Source organism: Emydura macquarii, unplaced genomic scaffold, assembly GCF_026122565.2.
Source record: "Emydura macquarii macquarii isolate MOO-44397 ecotype Brisbane River unplaced genomic scaffold, CSIRO-AGI_Emac_v2 contig_1253, whole genome shotgun sequence".
In the NCBI taxonomy this organism is placed as follows: Eukaryota; Metazoa; Chordata; order Testudines; family Chelidae; genus Emydura; species Emydura macquarii.
The window spans coordinates 12959899-12981837 of record NW_027131390.1 but is presented as its reverse complement, the minus strand read 5'-3'; the positions used below and the strand labels follow the sequence as shown (position 1 = coordinate 12981837).

Sequence of the window (21939 nt, the reverse complement as noted above, 5' to 3'; positions counted from 1 at the left end):
CGGTGGTTTGCCGTGCTAGTCAGATTGAAACGCTGACTCAGGTTCAGAGATTGGGAGCGGCTTGACTCTCTCTATTCCCGCCCAGGGAAGGGGAGAGGGGTGAAATACAGCTCCAGCCATGCTTTCTTGCCAGCAGTGAGAGCTGGGTCAGGCTACGGAGGGGTGAGTGACTTGCTCATGGTCACTTAGGGCAGCATGGAAACAGGAGCCAGATCTGATTTCCATTCTTGTGCCGAAACCACGAGACCATCTTCCCTCCACCCTAAGCATGGCTCTATTGTAAATCTCGACAGAGTGATGGATCCCATGTAATATGAGCTGAAAACTATTACACAGAACTGGGGGGGAGGGAAAGGATGTGGTCACATGGCTTTCCCCACCTCCCTCCATGCTGTCTGGGGGAGCCAATCCTATAAAAGGGTGCAGCAGTGGAGACCTGGGTGTGCATTTGCTTGGGGCACAGGACTGAGAGTTGCTGTTAGTACACAGTCCTCAGTGGGGAATGCTGCTGCTAATCAGCAGAAGTAGAGGGGACACCATTAGTGGGTGGCTCATTGGAGGACAGCACTTGCCTCGGTGGTTTGCGCTGCTAGTCAGATTGAAACGCTGACTCGGGTTCACAGAGATTGGGAGCGGCTTGACTCTCTTCTCAGTGGGGAGTCACCCCACTGCCATCATCTCCGTGCGGCCACAAATCCTCTAGCGTGTCCCACCCCTTCTGCACCACTCTTCTGCTGCAAAGGGACCAGGAAGTAGCTACATCCTGCCAGCAGGGAAGTCCACCCACCTTGGGAGAACTTTCATCTGACAGAGCAGGTTCCTGTGCTACTCACCGAGGCCTGAGGCAGGGGATATGTTGTGGGGCTACTGGAGAAGGTTGTATTTGGGCCACCCCCACCTGGCATATGGCCCCAGATCTCTGGTACCTAAATATGTTTGAGGATCTGGGCCATAGTCTCTTGTGGGCTGTTCCTAGCTGGTTTAGGTAAGAGCAGCTACTCTTAGCTTATGCTTGGGTCAGGCCTGATGCAGCTCCACCCTCAGAATCTAGGTAGCGCTGACAGACTTTATCAGCTGCACTGAGTGGAAACTCAGCACAGCTGAGAACCTTGCTCTGCATTTGAAGGAGAATGAAGATAAATGAGAAATCCAAATTTTAGTTACAAAAATGGGATGAAAGTAAATGACTCTGCATTCCAGAACCTGCCTGGCACGTTCACACAGGGTCGGGAGGTAGAAACACAGGGCTTGTTCTGCCCTTTCTCTCCTGATAGTGCCTGTTGCCCCCAAAAGACAGTAGGAAGCAGGAAGGGGGAGGCAGTAACGAAGACATGGCAAAAATGAAGCTAAACAAAAAATGAACTTTAATTATATTTCTAGCATTGAAATTTCAGACTCTACTGCTGTCCTAAGAGCATCAGTAAAGAAGGTCTGAAACCATAAGGCTATGCACACAGAAGGGACAACATTAAATAGGATTTGCATATTGTCTCTCCAGCAATGCTGGTTGGTGCTAACAAGCATAGAATCATAGAATTGTAGGGCTGGAAGAGACCTCAAGAGGTCATTTAGTCCAATCCCCTGCACTTTTGAGAGGACTAAGTATTATCTAGACCATCCCTGACAGGTGTTTGTCTAACCCGCTGTTAAAAATCTCCAATGATGGAGATTTCACAACCTTCTTAGACAATTTATTCCAGTGCTTAACTACCCTGACCATTAGGAAGCTTTTCCTAATGTCCAACCTAAACCATCCTTGCTGTAATTTAAGCCCATTGCTTCTTGTCCTATCCTCTGAGGTTAAGGAAAACCATTTTGTTCTCTCCTCCTTGTAACAACTTTTTTTTTATGTACTTGAAAACTGTTATAATGTCCCCACTTAGTCTTCTCTTCTCCAGACTAAACAAATCCAATTTTTTCAATCATCTCTCATAGGTCATGTTTTCTAGAACTTTAATAATTTTTGTTGCTCTTCTCTGGACTTTCTCCAATTTGTCCACATCTTTCCTGAAATGTGGTGTCCAGAACTGAATACAACACTCCAGTTGAGGCCTAATCAACGCGGAGTAGAGCGGAAGAATTACTTCTCATGGCTTGCTTACAATACTCCTGCTAATACATCCCAGAATTATGTTTGCTTTTTTTGCAACAGTGTTACACTGTTGACTTATATTTATCTTATGATCTGTTATGACCCACTCCGGATCCCTTTCTGCAGTACTCCTTCCTAGGCAGTAACTTGCATACACATTTTGTATGTGTGCAATTGATTATTCCTTCCTAAACGGAGGACTTTGCATTTGTCCTTGTTAAATTTCATCCTATTTACTTCAGACCATTTCTCCAGTTTGTCCAGATCATTTTGAATTTTAAACCTATCCTCCATTTGCAACCTCTCACAGCTTGGTATCTCCCGCAAACTTTGTAAGTGTACTTTCTATCCCATTGTCTAAATCACTGATGAAGATATTGAACACAACTGGACCGAGAACTAACTGAACAGAACTGGACCCAGAACTAACATGTCAGCTTAGCAGCAAGAAGTAATTGACTTAAACTGCAGACAGGGAGATTTAGGTTAGATATTAGGAGAAACTTTCAAACTATAAGGATAGTTAATTACCAGAATTGGTTACCGAGGGAGGTTGTGGAATCCCCATCACCGGAGAATTTAAGAACAGTTAAACAAACACTTCTGAGGGATGGTCTAGGTTTACTTGATCCTGCCACAGTGAGGGGATAGAGAGGGGGGGCAGGCCTGGACCAGATGACCCCTCAAGGTCCCTTCCAGCCCTGCATTTCTATGGCTCTATAATACAGTAACATCTTATTAAACATACAACTGCTGAGAAGTTAACTGGTAGGACAAATGCAACCTGAAATAGTGCATTTGGTAGCAGCTCCATTCAACTGTTGCATAAACTTGTTCCAAAAACCCAACTCAAGCCTCTTTTATCCTTACTTGTCTGGCTTCCATACACGTTAAAGGCATTTAAAAATTAATCTCCCCCTCATTTACACAAAATGGAATCCAGGGGAGCCAAATTGACAGTCATTTCACAGACAGGGCTCCGAGGGACAGTTGGGGAAATGTGCACCTTTACTTTCAGTTTCATAATAGAGTTTTAAGCTCATGGGAGAGAAAGGAAAGTCATCATGTAAATGAGACACCTGTTCCTAATAATTAGCGGTTATTTAGCACTTTTCATCTTCAAAGTGTTTTCCACATACTCATTATCCCCCCCCTCTTCCTCCGCGTGAGTGCTGCAGGTATCCCCCTTTCTACAGATGGCCTAAGGATAAATGCATTTCAGGAAGATGTCCAAAGCCTGCAGCTGATCAAGGATGGCTTTGAAGTCTATGTTGAATGGGGGTTGCCTTCCCTGATTACAGAAAGCCAGGCGGTCTCCCTCAGGCCTGTTGGCTCCTGCAGTTCTCCTCCAGTGCGGGCCCAGCAGAGCTGAGGAAACTGCTAGTCTGCATCTTCAGTCAAACCTCAGGGGACGTGTCTGACCTTTGGATAACTGAGCAATGCAGTTAAGTGTGATTCAAATAATTAAGCTTTGAGTGCACAAGAAGAAGGAAATAGCTGTTCATTTTCCAAGCACTGTAACAAAAGTGTTTCAATTTCTCACTAACTGGAAAGATAAACCCTTGCTAACCCAGCTTCCTAAATACAAGGGCATAAACCCCACTGTGTGAAACAAAAGACGGACTGAGGGTCAGGTTTTTTTTTAACTGGAGCAGTATCGGTGTCTGTGGTGCTCACAGAGTTGCTGTTCTTCCTGCAGAGTTCTTTTCTTTCTAAGTGCAATCGTGTTGAAGTAAAGCACTTGGGGCTTGATGCAATACACAACAGGCACAGGCTTCTGAGCTGTACTAGTCCCAGAAGGAGGTGGAGGAGGGCTCTACATCAAACTGGCTTATTCAAAGAGAAGCAGGCTTAAAAAAGGGGGCAAACTTTCTCTTTACCAACGACTGCTGATTGGGAGCACTTTGCAGAGCTAGGATTAGTCTCCCCAGTTGCAAGCCCTAGATACAGATGCATCTTTCATGGTCCCAAAGCTCCAGAGGTTAATTTTACCTGCATCAAGTCCCACAGGAAGTGACATTGCTTATAACACACTCTCCAGCAGCAGACAATCCCAGTCTGCGACTACAACTTTAGGAATTGCCTTTTCTCTCTGTCTCTTGGCTCTCTTTTGGGCATTGTATGCATTTTAAAAGGAATATATCTGCTTTACTGCCTGCTAGGTGGCTAGGGCAGTTGCAGATGACCTAATTACAGATAACACTGTTAAAGTTTCTTGACCTGGACAGAGAAACTGAGAGTTTAGGATTTTACTGTAACATAATAATACTCTGCACTGAGCTAGCAACTTTCTATCCAAAGGTCTCAAAGCATCTTACAAAGCCTTCCCCTGTGAGAGGGGTAATGTTATTATTCCTGCTTTATAGATGGCAGAACTAAGGCACAGAGAAGTTTACTGACTTGCTCAGGGTCACACACCAAGCCAGTTGGAGGGCAAGGATAGGACCCAAGAGTCCTGATTTCCAGCCCTCTTCTCCTAGTCCCCATTAGATGCCACTCCTTCCCTCCAAAAAGTCATACCATAACATTACTGTTTCTAAGGCTTAAAATACATACAAATTGAATAGACTGGGCTCAAAAAAGTTGAATGGGGTGGGCTGGGCAGGGCAGGGCAGGCCTGAGTTACTATTTCAGTGTTCTGAAATCCTATTTGTTTTTTAAACATAGCAATAATAAAACAGTTCCCCAGTGTCTCTTGTGCCTACTGCTCAAAGTGCTGTACACATGAGATGCAACCATAAAACTAGGAACACATTAATTAACTGGACAGCAATTGATTGGCCGGTAGCAGATATTTTAAAACTAATTCCAGAGTTTAGGAGAAATAGACCTTGCTGAGGCGATCACACTCCATAAATGTGGTGGTATTAGGCCTGTATCACAAAATATGCCCTGGTGAAAAGGCATCACATATAGATGCGCCTTTTGGCCTGATCCTACATGCACTGAAGTCAGTGGCAAAACTCTGGTTTGAACGTTGCAGGATCAGCAGCTTAGGGCCTGATCTTGCGCCAGGAAAGTCAACCAGAGTTTTGTCATTGACTTGAATGAGAGTAGGATCAATCCCCGTGGCAACTTTGGAGACAGAGTCCCTCAAGCAGGGATGATAGCTCCTGGAGCTGCAGGGCATGCAGCTTCCATTCCACCTCTTTTACAAGGGTACAGGGTGCATGTCCCCTCTGCACTCTTTGTTGGGAGCCAGCACCATGGGGCTCAGAGGAGTGCAAGGACCCACTCCTGTCTTACATTTGCACAAAGAAGGGATGGAAGCTCCTTGTATCCTCTCCCCCACAAACATATGCACCCACATTATGCAGGGCACAATACATCCCTTACTGATCATAAAGATTACAGGGAGAAGGAAGAAATGACTGTTAGCCTGCAAGCAGAAAGCGAGGTGCACGCTAGATCAGCACATGTAGGTTGTGAGCTCAGGACAAAGCTTATGAGAGCAGAAATGTTCTGCTGTGTTTAAGCAAAGTAAATCTGTTCACCTCAAATACCATTGCTTAACCTTTTGGTGTATATTGGGGTTGCGGGTGGCAATGATAAAGACACTCTTCCTGTGATGAAACAACAACCTTTTTTTTAAAAAAAAACAAAACCCTACAAATATGGGACTAAAAATAAATCTGTAGAGATTGTAAAACAAATTTACACAGAGATTCTTTATTTTGCAGTTTATTAATGTCGTGCATATTTAAAAAAAAAAAAAAGAACATTAAAATGAACATTAAGGGAAACTTACCCCATAGACCAGTTCACCCACCATGCCATTCCATATCTTAGTCTCAGGATCCCTAGCTCCATATTTCCCATCTCCAACAATTGACAGTTTGTATTTTATTCCAACATGTTTTGCTATTTCATAAGCTAAGTCTACACAATATCCTTCATATCTCTCATTCCCTTCTAGTTGTTCATGGTTTTTCTTATACATTACATATGGTGATTCCTTTGAAACAAAAGCAAAAATCAGAAGTCTATGAATGCCTTTAAAACATGCAAAATGAGAGCTGTTATTAGCATTATTTTATATCTATAATCTATCTATAATATTTCCTAGGCTGCTCTTATATAGTAATTGGAAAGATTTCCACGTCAGCTTCACATAAAAATTAAAGGCTTAATGGCAGGACAGAATTGTTTAGTTTAAAAATCCTTTAGAAAGCAACTGAAACTCATCAATGGCCTGATCCTGCAAACATGTATGCAATTGGCTTTAATCAAGGGAGTATTCCCACTGAAGGCAATGGGGCTACTCACATGAGTAAAGTTACAGTTTTTTTTCAGGATCAGGCCTGAGTCTTCAGTAAATCAAAGATAAGCACACAGTAATAATGCAGTACTTAGCTTATAAAGCATTGATGTGCCCGGTCCTGCCCTCATGGAAGTCAACGGCAAAATTCCCACTTATTTAAATGGTGCAGGATCGCGCTGATGCTTGGATTTTCGAAGAAGCCTGAGGCATTTAGGTGATCTCTGGTGGAGTGGGACACCTAACTCCCTTAGACTTTTTCGAAAATCCCAGCTGAAAGGCTGAGTATGTCTCACTAAATTATACTAAAGTAAAATACGATCCTTCTAGCAATTTCATGAAATTGACTCATGCTTAGTACAATTGTAACAGGCACCAAGGACACAGATAATACTGTATTACAGACCACATGAGCAATAGGCTTTAGAACTGACAGAGATAACACATGCTATGAGATACAGTAAGAGAGTTATTCTGCAGTATCTATCTGCACAAGCACTGGATGTCTTTACCTATTGTTTAAAGCATTTTCAGTTCACTGCGGGCCAGATTGTGCCATTCTTACTCAGTCAACAGGCTGCAAGATGTGGTCCTACGTGAGTAAGGGCCAGATCCTGCAATCACGTATGTACATAAGAAACTTTACTCACGTGAGGAGTTCCACTGAGTTCAAGTAACTGAGAAGCAGGAAAGCACAATGTTGAGTTCAGTGGGACTCCTCCCGTGAGTAAATTTACCCATGCATGCAAGTGTTGGCAGGATCAAGCCCTCTGTGCATCTCTGGAGGTTGCTGAACTTCTCAGTCACTTGAAGTCACATAGCATTCAACACTGGGCCTTCTAACAAATCTCAGAATACATATGTCTTACCACCTAAGCACACACTGACTAAGAATATGCAACTTACCAGGATGGTAGTGACTACTATTGTTCTGTTCTCCACAGATGAAGTGTCATTAGACACTTGCTGGTCCAGAGCTGGCACAAATCTTTCATATTCATTCCAGTAACCAGCCTACAAAAACAGAGAGTGTTAGCTAGTTACATATTTTTATAATTACTTTGGTGTATAAAACTGATGCTTAAATAGAGTTGCCCTTTTTTTATTTTAAAAACATGATTTTTACTTAGGATTTATTCACGATACAAACAAAAGAATATTGATCTAAAAGTTTTTCTAGGGCTCTGTAAGTATCTCTTCAACTATTAGCAAGCCTTTGGTCATGTGACATTTCCTTGCCAACATCAAGTGGCGGGCCCTTTCGCTGATTTTTCTTACAGACACATTCTTTGTGTGTGTGTAGCATGGGAAAAGATATGCAGAAACTATGTGAAAGTAAATGCATGGTTCTGTGTATATATTACATAACATATCTTGTCACAATACCTATGGACTAAATCCTGTATTTCTGCAACCAGGGAATACAACATAGAACAAGAAAATAAATTGCAGAATTCTTGAATAAACTACTTTTATTTGGCAGCCTTAACTGTCTTACTTGAACTCTGTCCTTAATCAGTCTCAACCTGGTCTATTTCTAGCATACTAAATCTCTAACTGACTGCAAACAGCTACTATTAAAAGCGAAACAACCCCTTTCAAACAAAACAAAAATATCTGCTACTACAAATGTAAGTCAGGTAAAGGCAGGGGATAAAAATAACACTGGTGCTATGTCCCGAAGGAGCAATATTTCGTTTTGATCCAGTGACAAGGTTCAAGACCTGAAATGTCATGTAGCTATAGGATTACATACGCAGGCTGAGGAGCTGGGATTCTTGATATACAAAAGCATCCATTTCTAGAATAGGGTGCAATTTTCAAAAGTGCCCAAGTGATTTAAGAGCATAAATCTAATTGACTTTCAGATTTTCAAGGGTATGTAGGTGCCTAAAGATGCAAATAGGCACCTACTGGGATTTTTATTGTTAGGTTCCTAATTCTAATTGAAATTAATGGGATTTAGGCACCAAATCTTTTGAAAATTCCACTAGGCACCTATCTGCATCTAGGATTTTGTAAATCTGTCTCCCAGCCACTTTTGAAAATGGGATTTAGGCTACTATATCGCTTAGGCATTTCTGAATATTTTATTTTACACCATGAGATAATGGTATTTTGAATACTAACATCCTCATTAAAAACCAAATGCTGTTCTACATTATTTTTAAGAGGTTTCTAAAATATATTGGTTCTAAATTCTCTATTGCTCTGAGGCCTATAATGGAGAGGAAGGAGGAGATGAAAAAGAATTTAGGAGAGAGGACTGGGAAAAGGGTCTAAGGACACCACTGTAGAAGGAAATCAGAGTTGAGAAGTGGTAGAGTAGGCACCTCAGATGTGAAGCCAAAGAGTTTCATGTAGGAGCCAGTGAAATTCAGGATTCAAGGAGGGGGGAACATGGGCAGAGTAACAAGGACAGAAAGGACCTACTTTCCTATAATATTTCATAAGTAAAGAATTAGGGTAGAGGAGAAATAAATGTAGCAGGAAGGGGGATTTATCAGGTTTTATGTCTTCTCAACAGTTGTATGACATAGCTAGTTTTCAGGAATTTGCTGCAATAAATATTTTAAAGAAGTCAGCAGTGAATACATATTTTGGAACTCACCTTTCGTGATCCAGTGGCTTTCGTTTCATACACATCAATTGTGTAATTTGTTCTGCGTCCATAGGTGTCAAACTGGATATTTCCAGTCATTCCTTGGACTTGTACCTTAAATAGGGAAATAGTAAAACATTTACATTATTTCTACTTTTCTTCTTTTATGTCCTGATGGAACTTACAATCTCTATGATTATTTCCATCAATACTTGTGTCCTGTACAGCTTCCAATATGGCTACTTACATTCTACCTAAAATTTCCCAGTTCCAACTGTATACATTATTCTTCTTCACTGCCTATGAGCTGATGTACAGCTGCCACCTTCAATTGCAAAGAAGGCTGCATTTCAGTGCTGAGCGAAGTGAATCCTGTTTCTATATTATATGCAAGTCCAATTCTGCCATGTTTATTCACACTTGGTGAAATTCACTGAAGTGCCACATAAACCCTCACAACAAATGGTGCATACTGCATAAGCCTTGTGCGAGAGGGCCAGATCCCGATACTGAGTAACAACTTGTTCCACAATTAGGCCTGATGAAGTCAATATGAGTAAAACGATCAGAATCCAGCCCCATAAGAGGAAGAGTAGCAGAATGATGTCTATATCTTGTAAAGAGATTGGGCTGTGTCTGGATGGATGGTGCTATATAAATGTAAGTCGTTACCGTTACTTACTCACATTAATAATTTTGAAGTACTTTGTTTCAAAGGAAAAATATCTGTCTTTCTTTTTTCTCTAGTATTAAAGGAGGAGATACTTCAATTCATCACTTATCAATACTGACAAGCTTTCAGCTAAGACAGAAGAGATAAGAGTCAGAAACTTCAGCAGGGATAATTTATGTTAAATAATAGGGAAATTTGATAGTAGTAATAAGAATTGAATGATGGAACAATCTGCCAAGGGAGGCTGTGGAATCACAGTCACTGGAAAAAGATCAAAGCTGGTCATTGATCTGCCAAGGGTGGTTTAGAGATGATGCAATCAATCTTGTCACGATGCACAGGGATGGAGTACATAAGCCAGTAAAATCCGTTTGCCCCAAATTTATTCGGTGAGCCAAATTCAGAGGCAGCGTGTAAAAAGTGTAAATTATGTGTTTGTAAATGGATGTGAGTCTATGTTAGGGTAATATATGATTTGATGGGACTGGAAGAAGATGTAATTGCATCATTCTTGACTTCCTTAAGTTCAGCTCAACTCACTACAATTCCAAACTTTATTGAACTTGTATTGCAAACACAGAAACCACAGAAGCCCTGATTCACCCATCCATGCCTGTTCAGCATATGCTTAACTTCAGGTATAATCCCATTGATTTAAATGGGATTTAAGCATGTGCTTAAAGTCAATGTCATGTGCTTAAAGTCAGGGATGGATAAACCTCTTTTCCTTATGTTAGAATATTTAAATATAATGGGCTGCAATCATCCTAATCATGAAATTGTCTCTGTGTCTCTTATGAATCTTTTATCAAAGCTGCAGCCTTTTACCAGCCAACATTTGGCTTTCTTTTACCTCCCTCAAACAAGGTGTGTCTTGCTGCATTGTTTGTGTTCCCGTTCTAGTCCTGTTGATGTAAGCACTTTGGGATCTCTTTTGAAGGGTTTATGTATCACTTCTAATTAAGTTCTAGCTGACACTACAAATCTTTTAACTGTTATGAAGGTTGAATTAATTAACTTATCTTCAAAAGTGTGTAATGCTACATTAATGAAACTACAGTAAGAACATTTGTTAGGGAACTGACATAGTGACATAAGAAATGTTCCGACAATGAGAGATTGAACCATATCTCTCACTTTATAAGAGAGGAAATTGCCCTTTTGAACTGATCCTTCCAATTTGGCAAATTTGAAAAAGCAATATGAAGCCAAGTGTATAAAATCTGATCTAGGAGTTCTTTTTATATAATGTGGCCTTAATTCCAATCTTACTCACTCCTGTTTTACAGCACTGCAATTCCAAAACCAGAGGGACTTGACCAGTACTAGATCTGATGCAATAACTAATGGTTAGTACTTGAGATTGGCCAAGTAGGCAGTAATCAGGCTGGAAACAGGGTTATATTAGGGTTCAGAGAGCAGGTGTGAGGCTAGGGTTCAGGCTAGTGCAGAAATCCTGTGATCTGTTTACATCAGGGGTGGGGAACCTCCGGCCCATGGGCCGGATCCGGCCCGCGAAAGAATTTGATCCAGCCCGTGGGCGGGCGGAAAGTGCGCGCCGTCGAAACCCTGCCGCGGAAACCCTGCCACCGTCTGCCCATTTTCGGCGGCGGGGGGAGCTCGGAGGCGGTTACTGGCCCACGGCACCCCGCGGACACTGTAAAACCGCGCCGCCGAAAAGGCGGAAACGGCGGCAGGATTTGGCGGCGGCGGCGGGATTCGGCGGCATGGCCCGCGAATGACGGTAGGCATATGAAAATGGCCCTTGGCAGGGAAAAGGTTCCCCACCCCTGGTTTACATGGTCGATCATACTGTTTGTGCAACTTTTAGAAATAACATGATCTGATTTTTGACTGGTGTAATATATAAATAAATACATACAGGTACATATGCTCATAATATATATTTGGTTTACAATACACCTCCTGAGGACAAACTGTTCACCCAGTTCTATTTTATTTGGCCTCAACTTAGCCTTAGAATATGTTTGTAAAGCTTTTACACCCAGCCATTTGCAGTGTACAGTCCAGTGGGAACCGTGACACACTGGATAGTTATTACAGTTGGTGCCCAGTTGTCAGTTTTTAATTTCTATGAGCACTGAATGCTAGAGGGCAACTTTTTCGCCATAGGCTTGAGGGCATGTGTGTAACATACTGAACATGTCACCATGGCCCTTGATTGGATGGGATGTCAGACCTACTGTGTTTGTCATTATCCCCTTTACTGGCCTGGATACAGGACAGTCATTGTTAGTTTCAATGGGAAGGCCCTGTGCTTATGAAGCAGAAGGATGTGAATTCTACCCCATTGGGCATCTACAGAGTCCTTAAATGTGCATTTGTTGCAAAGCTGCACGTGCAGATTTAAAGGTGACTTTTCAAGTTGTATCCTTCATCATGTCCTTGAAAAATGGGATCAGGAGATACTCAGCTTTTTTTGTTGTTTTAAAGACATAGGTTTTTAAAAATGTGATTGATGTGTTCAATAGGTTAGGTATGTTCGCCCTTACCATTTTCAGTGCTCTTTCTATATCGATTCCTTGGCTCCAGGGCACTGCGGGGTTTGCTAGGCAGTCTCCAGCACTACCTCTCCTGGAGACGTCAACACGCTGTCTTCGGAGGTAGCGGAAAGCCTCTGCTATGACCAGTATTGCATCATGGGTCAGTGCAGATGTATACTAAAATTGATGCAAATAAAATATTGTGACAAACTGCATTCTTGAAATTGCCTCAGGTTTATCAAGGTCCATTCTTTCTCCTTGTTAAAATGTTTTTAGACCAGCCACCTTAACAATTTTACCCCCATATGTCACATGTCATTTAAAAATTGCATATATTTCAAATAAGAAATTAAAAATGTTATGATTTCCTACAGTATATAGAAAAATAGTTTATAGTTATGTAAAGTACTGACTAGATTTAACTGGAGAGCTGCCTGTCTAATGCAGATTAAAGATGATCCATAATGCAATGCTGGGCTATGTTGTAACTGTAACCAACAGCAATATACAACTTATATTTGAGTTTTGCTTGGACTTTTTAAAAAAAACGAGGTAACCAACAAAGACAGCTAGGAGTGAATTTAAAGTTAACATTAATGATTTCTGTCTAGACCATTATTCTGATTAACTAAGATCCTTGGCCAGCAATAAATCGGTTTAGTTTTCTTAGCAAAAAAATAGCCCCAAAACAATCCCCTCATTACTTTCTTATACTGCACAAAATTACAATTGTTACTCAGGTTATAAATCTGATATCACTCCCAATTCACAAACAACAAAATGTCTTTAGGAGGTGTGCCTATATTTATTTCATATCCATTGGTTCTCCTTTGCACACAGAGATACTGTTTTCTGGCGGTGTGTGCACAGGATCAGCATTACATTTAAATACAGTATATAGAGACCCACTGTAATCGTGTAGGATTGAATCTTGCAAACATCTGCAGGGCCTAATTTTGAAGCTGTTGCATCACTGGATCCCATCCTATCTCTACCGTATTTGTATGTAAATGAATGAGAAATATTGGACGTTGAAAAATAATCTAGTGCACATGTGCACATTCTGAAATGCTCACATTTCTCCTTGTACTTAGCAAACCGTACTGCATGATCATTTAGAGCCCCTTGCATCCCATTTTACTTACATTGTTGTGAAAACAAACATACACTCCCCAGGCACAAGTTGGAAAGATGGAATCCTGGACTTAATAGCATTTTCAGCTGCTCTCCTACAGGACATGAGTAAATCCTACTGACTTCAATGGCAGTTACTTCTATGTGGTGACTATGAGGAAAAATGTTTTTGATCTTATTGTGGGAGGCTCCCCATTTTGATAATAACCATGTAAAATATATGGTAACTTTTACAAAACTGGGAGGGGTGCGTGTGTTTGTGCATGCAGATCCAGAGAAACACACCTGATAAAAAAAGAAGCACAGATAGTGTCAGGAAAAATGTTTGGTGCCAGCCATTCTTCCCAAGTTTTAAATTATGGGACTGTTATAAACACTTGACTGCCTTGTCCTTTTAATGCTGAGATCATCTTTACAGCTGTGAGTAGCTGGATGCAGCTGCTTATTTCAATCCTTGTCTACCTCACCTTTTTTTTGCTGTGGTTCTGGCATTGCAATGCCGTCTCTCTTTTTAATACATTAACAAATATTACATGACACATTCCGCACAACAATATAGAATCAGATATTTTTGAAAGATATTTGTTCTTGCATGAATAAAAAAATCTTGTAATAGCTTTCTAATCTAGCACTACATAAAGCCTGCATGGTGATAATTTTTTCAGCAGACTGGATCAATTGTCAGTAACCTTAATGCAGGCCCTTCCAAGTAATGCCAAGAGAGTGATCTAATTTTCTACTTTATTCGAATTCTACTTACAAATGCATGAGCAGGCAAAGAAAAAAAAAATAAAGGGAGGGAGAGAAGGAGACAAGGAAAAGGCTGATAAAATACAGAATAAATTAAACATCAGGGGTTTAATCTCTAGGCAATTTTATTTCCTAATCAAAAATATTGTACATTGATTTTTTTTAAGTATGCTTTTTGACTGATTGATAAATACTATGCAAGTTTCTATAATGAGCAGAACATTTGTACAAAGGTAATGCAATCTCTGTTGTACCATATATTTAAGATTATTTTTAAAGGATAGAGAATAATTTTCCCCCCAATGAAAATTGCTTTTAATTGGATTAAAATACATGGTAACACCATGTATATTCTAAAATCAATGTATTTGTCTGACATAACTAGGTGCTAAATAACCACATATTTAGTGGGTATCTTGTATTACATCTCTAAGAGCTCTCTGATCTGGGACAGCACTGCCCATTCGTGGCACATGCTTCTTTACTGAATGTTATTTGTAGATACTTTGCCAAAACAAAAATTACCTGCACAGCGAAGAATGGGAAGAAATGGTGTTACTGGGATCTTTTGACAGCCATGAAGAATGATTGTATTGTAGAAGGTACCTGGGAAACTATTTAGCTCACTTGTACATATATGAAATTTCACAGAAGAGCAACAGCCACAACTAATGCATCTTAAACACAAATGAAATCAAGTTAACAGCATCACCCAAGTTGTGAGCTTGCTTGAGGAGTCAGCCATCGGTAAAGATGGGATGCTAAATAGTCCTTTACATAAGGCAAAAGGACATTAAAAAGGACACTGCAAATGTTCATTGCAAATGTTCGTTCCTTAGGAGAAACACCTATCTCTGTGAGACGTAACTGAAGATAAGTGTGTAGATGATGTAAGAACAGGCCTACCCACCTCAGCCTGTGGATAAAATACATTTATGTACAGTAATGTCCATGTTTACATGATGTGTCTCAACACAGCAGATAAAAACTTACAGAGACAATGGTTTGTAGATGTCTAAGAGTGATCAGCTGCACCGAGTTACTGGGGCCCCACTCCTAAAGGGGACTATTGGGAGGGGCTCACGGTGGCCTCATCATGAGTCCAATCCTATATCAATCCTGTGGCTGGAACTGACCAGTGCCACAGAGTTTGGACCCGTATCTGTATTTCCCTACAAGAAAGGGAAGTTCAGTTCTGGAATTTTGGTTTGCAGCCCTCGCTAACTGGGATCAATGGCAGTGTTATATGTGGAATGGCTTCAGGATGAGGCTCTTTGCCTTGAAGAGTCCATCCTTGTGTGTTTATTTCAAGTTTCCAGCTACTAAGCTCTCTCTTTTTTTGCAAAAACAACGAGAGTCCTGTAGCACCTTAAAAACTAACAAATTTCTGTGGGCATAAGCTTTTGTGGGCTGCAACCCACTTCATCAGATGCATCTCTTTTTTGTCTTGCAGTGAATGTTCTGACTAATTCCAAGCAGAGAAAATCATATACACATATATTTAAAAATGAATCAGATGATTGCTAAACACAGTGCAAAAGTCCATCACTGTCAACAAAAGTTTACCTTTAATGGAGAGTTCTTGGCTTCAGGGAATTCCCTTTCATCCAGTCTAATCCAGCGTTGTAGAAACTGTTGAACCATTGGGTTTTCATTGTTAACAATCTGGAATCCAGTAACATTGGCGCCTCCATGCATTATTCTCTCCAGCATAATGTCTGTAAAACCCTAGAAGAATGTGTGCAGAAAACAAGAATCTATGTCATCTGAACAGTCTACTACTTGTTTTGGTTTTAAAAACAAACGTTCTGGTAAGATGCTATGTTTTTATCTGTCGCAAGTTTAGCACAAAAGGAAACTGAGGAATGTTTCCTGCTGCTAGTGGAAGAAACCCTATCTGGGGGGACAATCTTTTGTAGCAGTAGATTGTAGTATTGGAATAAAATGGAATTTGGAAAAACAGACCTTGTTGATGGAAGACTGGCTAGTTCCAGTATGGCAAAGTTTCCATATAATCCAAAACATACCAAAAAGGGTATACAATATTACACATAAAGCTCAATAGAATTGGTTGGCTGATTGGCATATGGGATAATGAATGACTCTTAAACTCTGTTCTTAAAATATGTCGTGTCCTATCATAGTGGGTGTTTCATATACCACATGCTGGATAATAATGTGAAAGGATTCCATACTTGTAAAAATAAACTAGCTCTTTCTTAAGAGAACTATTTACAGAGATGCCCCATCTGCGGCTAGCATTCTAGCAATGTGCATTCCCAATGGCTTCTCAGTGCCTCTTCCAAACTCTTTCCTCCTGCAACTGTACTCCTCCTTCCAAGTATCGCCATATTTGGGGTCGGGAAGGAATTTTCTCCCAGGGCAGATTGGCAAAGACTCTGGGTTTTTTTTTGCCCTCCTCTGTAGCATGGGGCATGGCTCACTTTCTGGTGGAGTCTCTGTACCTTAAAGTCTTTAAAACCATGATTTTAGGAATTTTAATAACTCAGTCCTAGATTAGAGGTTTATTACAAGAGTGGGTGGGTGAGGTTCTGGGGCCTGTGTTGTGCAGGAAGTCAGACTAGATGATCATATTGGTCTCTTCTCACCTTAGAGTCTATGAGAAAGTTCTATGTAGGGTGCTACCGCTGGTTCTTGCACCTTGTGCATGTGTTAAAGGGGGGAAGGGGAGATAGGGTGCAAGAAGCCCCCTTGATGCTTCTGTTCAAGAGTCAGCAACTGTTAACATCCTTGAGGTGCAAACCACACCAAAAGAGGTGGAGAACATTGGGCCATTGAACACAGCAGGAAATGCTTAACAGTCCCCCTTGTATAGGAGAAGGTGCCAGGAAGCTTTGTGACTCAGGCGTGACGGCACTTAGTGTTCCCACTGCTGCGTTGTGGCGAAGCACGACCCTCATGCCAGGCAGTGTTAATTGTCACAACATTGACTTTAATGTTTCACTTTCAGGCCTACTGGGCCTGATTCTCAACTGCCCTGTGCCTCATTGACCCATACTGTCATTGACCCATGTGCAAAGTGGATGTAGAACGCTACCATTTTCATTGTGCAGCAGGTTGCGGCCACCTTGCACGAGAATGGCACAAGGTAAAAGCTATTTAAACCCACTGTTTTTTGGTTTATGCAAAGTACACTCTAATCAGTGTGAATCGGATCAGCTCCATAATGAACAATGACACATTTTATTTATAATAAAAAATGGTATTTTAAAATTCATCTTCCCTGCTTTAGTCATACAAAGAAAAATGATTATAGAAAATCTTTTCTGAAGTAGGATTACTAACTAGAAAGTGTGGTATGACTTTGGAAGAACATTTTTTCCACACAGAATCTAAAAATGACTCTTCCTGCAGGATCAGATATATCCCTTTTCTGCAGGATATCTAGCCAATGGCTTTTAAAAAATATCAAAGAAATATCTGAAAAGTCAGTTATAGAGTATGGAAAAGTGTATTTTTAATATGGATAAAAATATACTGTCCTCTGCCTGGTTAATGAATATGTATAAAGTACTAACTCTGCAGTGAGGTTCTACCTATATTATACCAATGAGTGGTTAGGTAGGCTGGCCACTTTACTAGATCGAATTTCAGTTTTTAATTTGACTCTTCGGATCACTTGTATTATATACAAATAAAATGTAATTATTTTTATAGAGTGTTTAAATTTAAAATCTGTTACACAGAAGACTAGTATTATCTAGTGTGTTGTTTAAGATTATATAAATTAGTGGAGAACATATAACTGAATTATTTTTAAATTAGTAAAGGATATGAGCTTTTTAGGCAAAACAAAAACTGTGTGATTGAGTACAAATGACTATACCAGTTCTATTATTTACTGGAGTCATTTCTCAAAATCTAGGAACTCCTTCATGCATTTCCGCCTGGGTTGATTAAAGTTGACACAACCTGAATAGAATATATTACCCTCTAAAACTAAGTTATACTTCTGCTGATGAAAAAGTTCTTACCAGGTTAGCTAGCATGTAGTGATAACCTCTGGAATGTTTACCAAGGATTACAACCTGTGTGAAGAAGAAATAATGGGTATCATTCAGTGTAAGAGAATGAGTCTCAACAAGCATAAGGAAAAAACAAACCAAAACAATGAATATTTTAGAATCACAGGACCTGCTTCCATTCAAATTAATGGCAAACTCTCATCGTCTTCATGGGAGTCTGGATTGGGCTCATATACTGCCCACTACTTGGTTTATAAATAATTCGTGCACCTGGGATCTATCTCATGGCTACCTGAGGCTTTTGTAAGGACCTTCTGTGAAAGTTCCCCAGACAACTCAGTCTCTACCAGCAATCTCCCCTTCACCTCAGCTAACCCCCTCATCCAAGCAGCAAGCTAAATGGTGAGAGGTAGGAATTCTCTGACAGAGTGGGCTGCTGAACAGATGTTCAGCCAATTGCTGAACCAACAGGTTACTACAGAGAAAGTAATTGAGAGTTCAAGAAGAGATGTTGTCACATCAGGATCATGTGGTCTACACAGCCACATAGGATTCCAGTCTGAAATGTCCAATAGGAACTGTTAGAATTAGGAAAGCAGAATTGGACCAATGGCTTAATGGCTAGCACAGACAATTCCTGTAAAAAACGATTAAGTACATTGCTAATTGAACATGAGAAATAATTTTTTAACCAGCAGTTATTTATGGATCCCAGTCTTAGAATGAATTATTTCACTTCTTAAAAGAAAAAAAAAATCTCATAGGAAAATTTTATTAAACAACTGTTGTTCTCTGCATGATTTTAGCAAGCTTCATTTTATTAGATTCCTTGGTGTTATTTCTTGCTAGAAGAGATGGGCCAATATTTGCCATCTGCTGTTTGAGTGACCACTGCCCACACAAAGATCCTGGTTGTTGGCTTTTTTAGTGCAGTTATTTTTGTGAGTAAACAGAGAGCATATTCATATTTACCCTGCCTGTGTTATGCCCATGCTCAGACAAAAGCAAGCTGCTGCTGGTAGTCTGGCATCTCTGAATGACATACTTGGTACTTTTGTTTGTGGGAAAGGGGAAAGCAGGTGTGAGAGATAGGTACTGGAAGGCAGTTTTGCCAACGTCATCATCACTCAGCATCAGTAACAATCAGGAAAGGAAACAGAGGAGAAAAGCAAAGACTGGGAAAGGGAAACGGGAAATCTGTGCAGCCAATGAAGGCCCCCTGCAAGAGCTCATGGGCAGAGTAGTAGGAGGCTGTGGTTTGGGATGCTGCAGCAGCTGAGTTTTGCCAATGAGTCTTAAGCTTCTCTCTCTCACTTGGGGAAAGCCCTACCACCATAAATGAGGCAGTGGGGAGCTTGGGAGAGCTGAGCACACCCAGATTGCAATGGGGAACCCTAACTCCGACAAAGCCACCTTCTCCTCTGTCAGATATTATAAGCTTTGGTATCAGCTCAATTATACCTGCTCAGTAACTAGGTAGCACTCTATCCACCCACATGCTCAGTTGTCTCCTGTTTACCTTGCTCCTCGTTTGTGGAGCACATGAGGGATACGTGAAACAATCCATCAGCTGACTGTGTACTGATTAAACTCTACAATTGTCGCTATCACCCCTGCAGGCCACAAATCAAACCAAGAGGATTCCTGCATTTGGGAAATATGGTCCAGAGGTTTCACAGTGGGGTGCCTACAGTTAGGCACCTAACGCTATATTTAGTCACCTAAATAAAGGTGGCCCAATTTTCAGAAATGCTGTGAACCCCCAACTCCCTCTGACTTCTACTGCAGTTGTCAAGCATAGATGAGGGGAAAATTCATTCTGTATGTCTAGGTCTGAATTCTGGTGTTGTACAGAGGACAAAGAGGATGCAGCCAGACTAAAAAAGCCCCATGCAGGCTCCAGAATGCATAGTACACAAGAAAACAATAGGAAATGCACCATAAACAGAGGGGTTGTGGTCTGTAGGGAAAAAAGTAGCTGACTAGGTCCTACCCCTGTCTGGCAAGCACATATTCTGTCTGCACACACAAGCCAGCCCTGATACCACTCAGTGCATGAAGAGAGAGGAAGCAAAGCACTGCCCCTATTTCATGATGCTTCATCAGTAATAATATTGTGCAGGTCAGATTGTGATCTTTCAATTCCACCAGTGCAATCCCACTGTCTTCAAATTATAACCTCAGCAACACCAGTGCAACCCCATAATCTTAAGGAAGGATTTGGTCCTGCAATTACAAGTGCATGAGACAGGAGAGAATCAAGCTCATTCTCCCTTAGTTTTGTGGAGTTAACAAGAGTAAAAAGTAGTCAATGCTTATATTTGTCGCTATGCTCATCAGATATAACACGGAGTACACGCAGGGCGCAGCTCTGTTGAGTAAGAAAACATACCCTTTTCAGAGTAGAATCAAGGTTTAGGTGGTACTATCCAGCATGCCACATTATCCCAACTCTCTGGCTTCTGTACAGATGACAGATAAAGGATGCAGATGCAACACTCTAGAAGACATCTTTCCAAAAATGCCACTTATCTCCTTGGTAAGGTCAACTGACATTTGAGTTGATGCCTTTAGATATACTGTTGGGCCTGTTGCAATACTTGATTAAATTATTACAAGTCTCAGTTGCCTCTTTGGGCTGCCTTGTCCTTAATAGATGCCATTTCCTTTAACTTCACATTTAATTCTGAGGAATTTGCATACTTCCAACATGTTGAAAATAAATTGCTATACAGGTCCTTTTGAGAACTGTATGTACACTCTGTTGGTAGAAAGCATCTGCTTTTCTACGCTCACATTTGTTTTCTATGGAAATGTGTACGTTCCCCTTAGATCCATCCGGCATACATGCTATTTGCATACTGAATTCTCTGTATGTTTGAATTTTACATGACCAGTGGTGATTTTCTTTTGAAAGGTGAGACGGAACGGATTTTAGATTTGTGAATCAAGAGGAACATTCTTTGCTATATTATCCTTAGTAATAAATAAGACTCTCTTTTTTCTGACCAGAAATATGTATATTTCCTAGGAGGCAAAACCATGACATTAAAAGCCATATTCTATCCTTGAATGCATGCATGGGCTCCTAGTGAAGTCAATGGGAGTGCAGCAAATAGGAAAGAGAATATGATGGAGTTGCAAAGCAGGGCAATACAACTCCCATCAGGCCCTTCCCCACTGCATTTCCCTTTCTCCAGGCCAGCAGATCTGAGGTCCATCTAGGTCAGTATCCTGCCTCCATCAATGCCCAGAAATAATTCTGATTACTCTAAGAAAAGACCAAACTGCTTAATTCAAGCCTTAATTTACAAAGCATTTTCCAGAAGAAATCCTACTAATATTTATATTCAAACATACCCAAGCATGTCAGATTATAATTAGATATTAATAATGCTTTTAAAACTCAGCACGTGGGCCATCCTAACTCTAAACAAGCATATCGCTTCAGCAAACATTACAGTAATTTGAATGGAGAGAAGAGTTGCTGGATTAGCAAGCACAGCAGAACCAATCACCACATCAGTGTGGCTCCTAAGGAAGCAAAAGAATGGATAAAGAGTTTCATGAAGGAGGAAAGCGGGAGTATAACAAATAAATCTCATCAACTGCTTATATTTTGTGGCGCTTTTAGGAAGGAGAATATTGAATACTGGCACTAAATAGAATGTTAGGATTTCAGGACAAGGATTTCATTGAACTACATGTCTTTGGGATGTTTCACTTCCTAGGCTTAATACTGCTTTCACCTTGAGTGAAAGGAAAGCATAGAAGATTTGATACTGATCAAAGGAGGAGGCGGGGGAAAAATGGTTAGAAACGGTCGTGAATAATTCAACATTCAGATCCTGCATAATTTTATCTTCTAGATAAAAAGATTATGACAAGTTTAACATACTATCACAATAAAGATTTGTTTTTTCGTTAACCCTTAAAACAT

At 40.6% G+C, this 21939-nt stretch overlaps 1 protein-coding gene across 5 annotated transcripts in view; it reads right to left on the bottom strand.

Moving 5' to 3' along the window:
- GRIA3 (glutamate ionotropic receptor AMPA type subunit 3) overlaps positions 1-21939 on the bottom strand; it is a 185284-nt gene that overhangs the window by 69268 nt on the left and 94077 nt on the right. For all 5 annotated transcript variants that reach the window (XR_010919702.1, XM_067548186.1, XM_067548185.1 and 2 more), the window contains 6 exons: positions 18009-18062; positions 15580-15741; positions 12139-12306; positions 8962-9066; positions 7257-7364; positions 5841-6047 (listed from right to left, as the gene is read on the bottom strand). Coding sequence is in view for 4 of the 5 variants with exons in the window: in XM_067548186.1 (XP_067404287.1) it covers positions 5841-6047; positions 7257-7364; positions 8962-9066; positions 12139-12306; positions 15580-15741; positions 18009-18062 (804 nt within the window). In the remaining variant the exon portion in view is untranslated. The remainder of the gene's footprint in view (positions 1-5840; positions 6048-7256; positions 7365-8961; positions 9067-12138; positions 12307-15579; positions 15742-18008; positions 18063-21939) is intronic.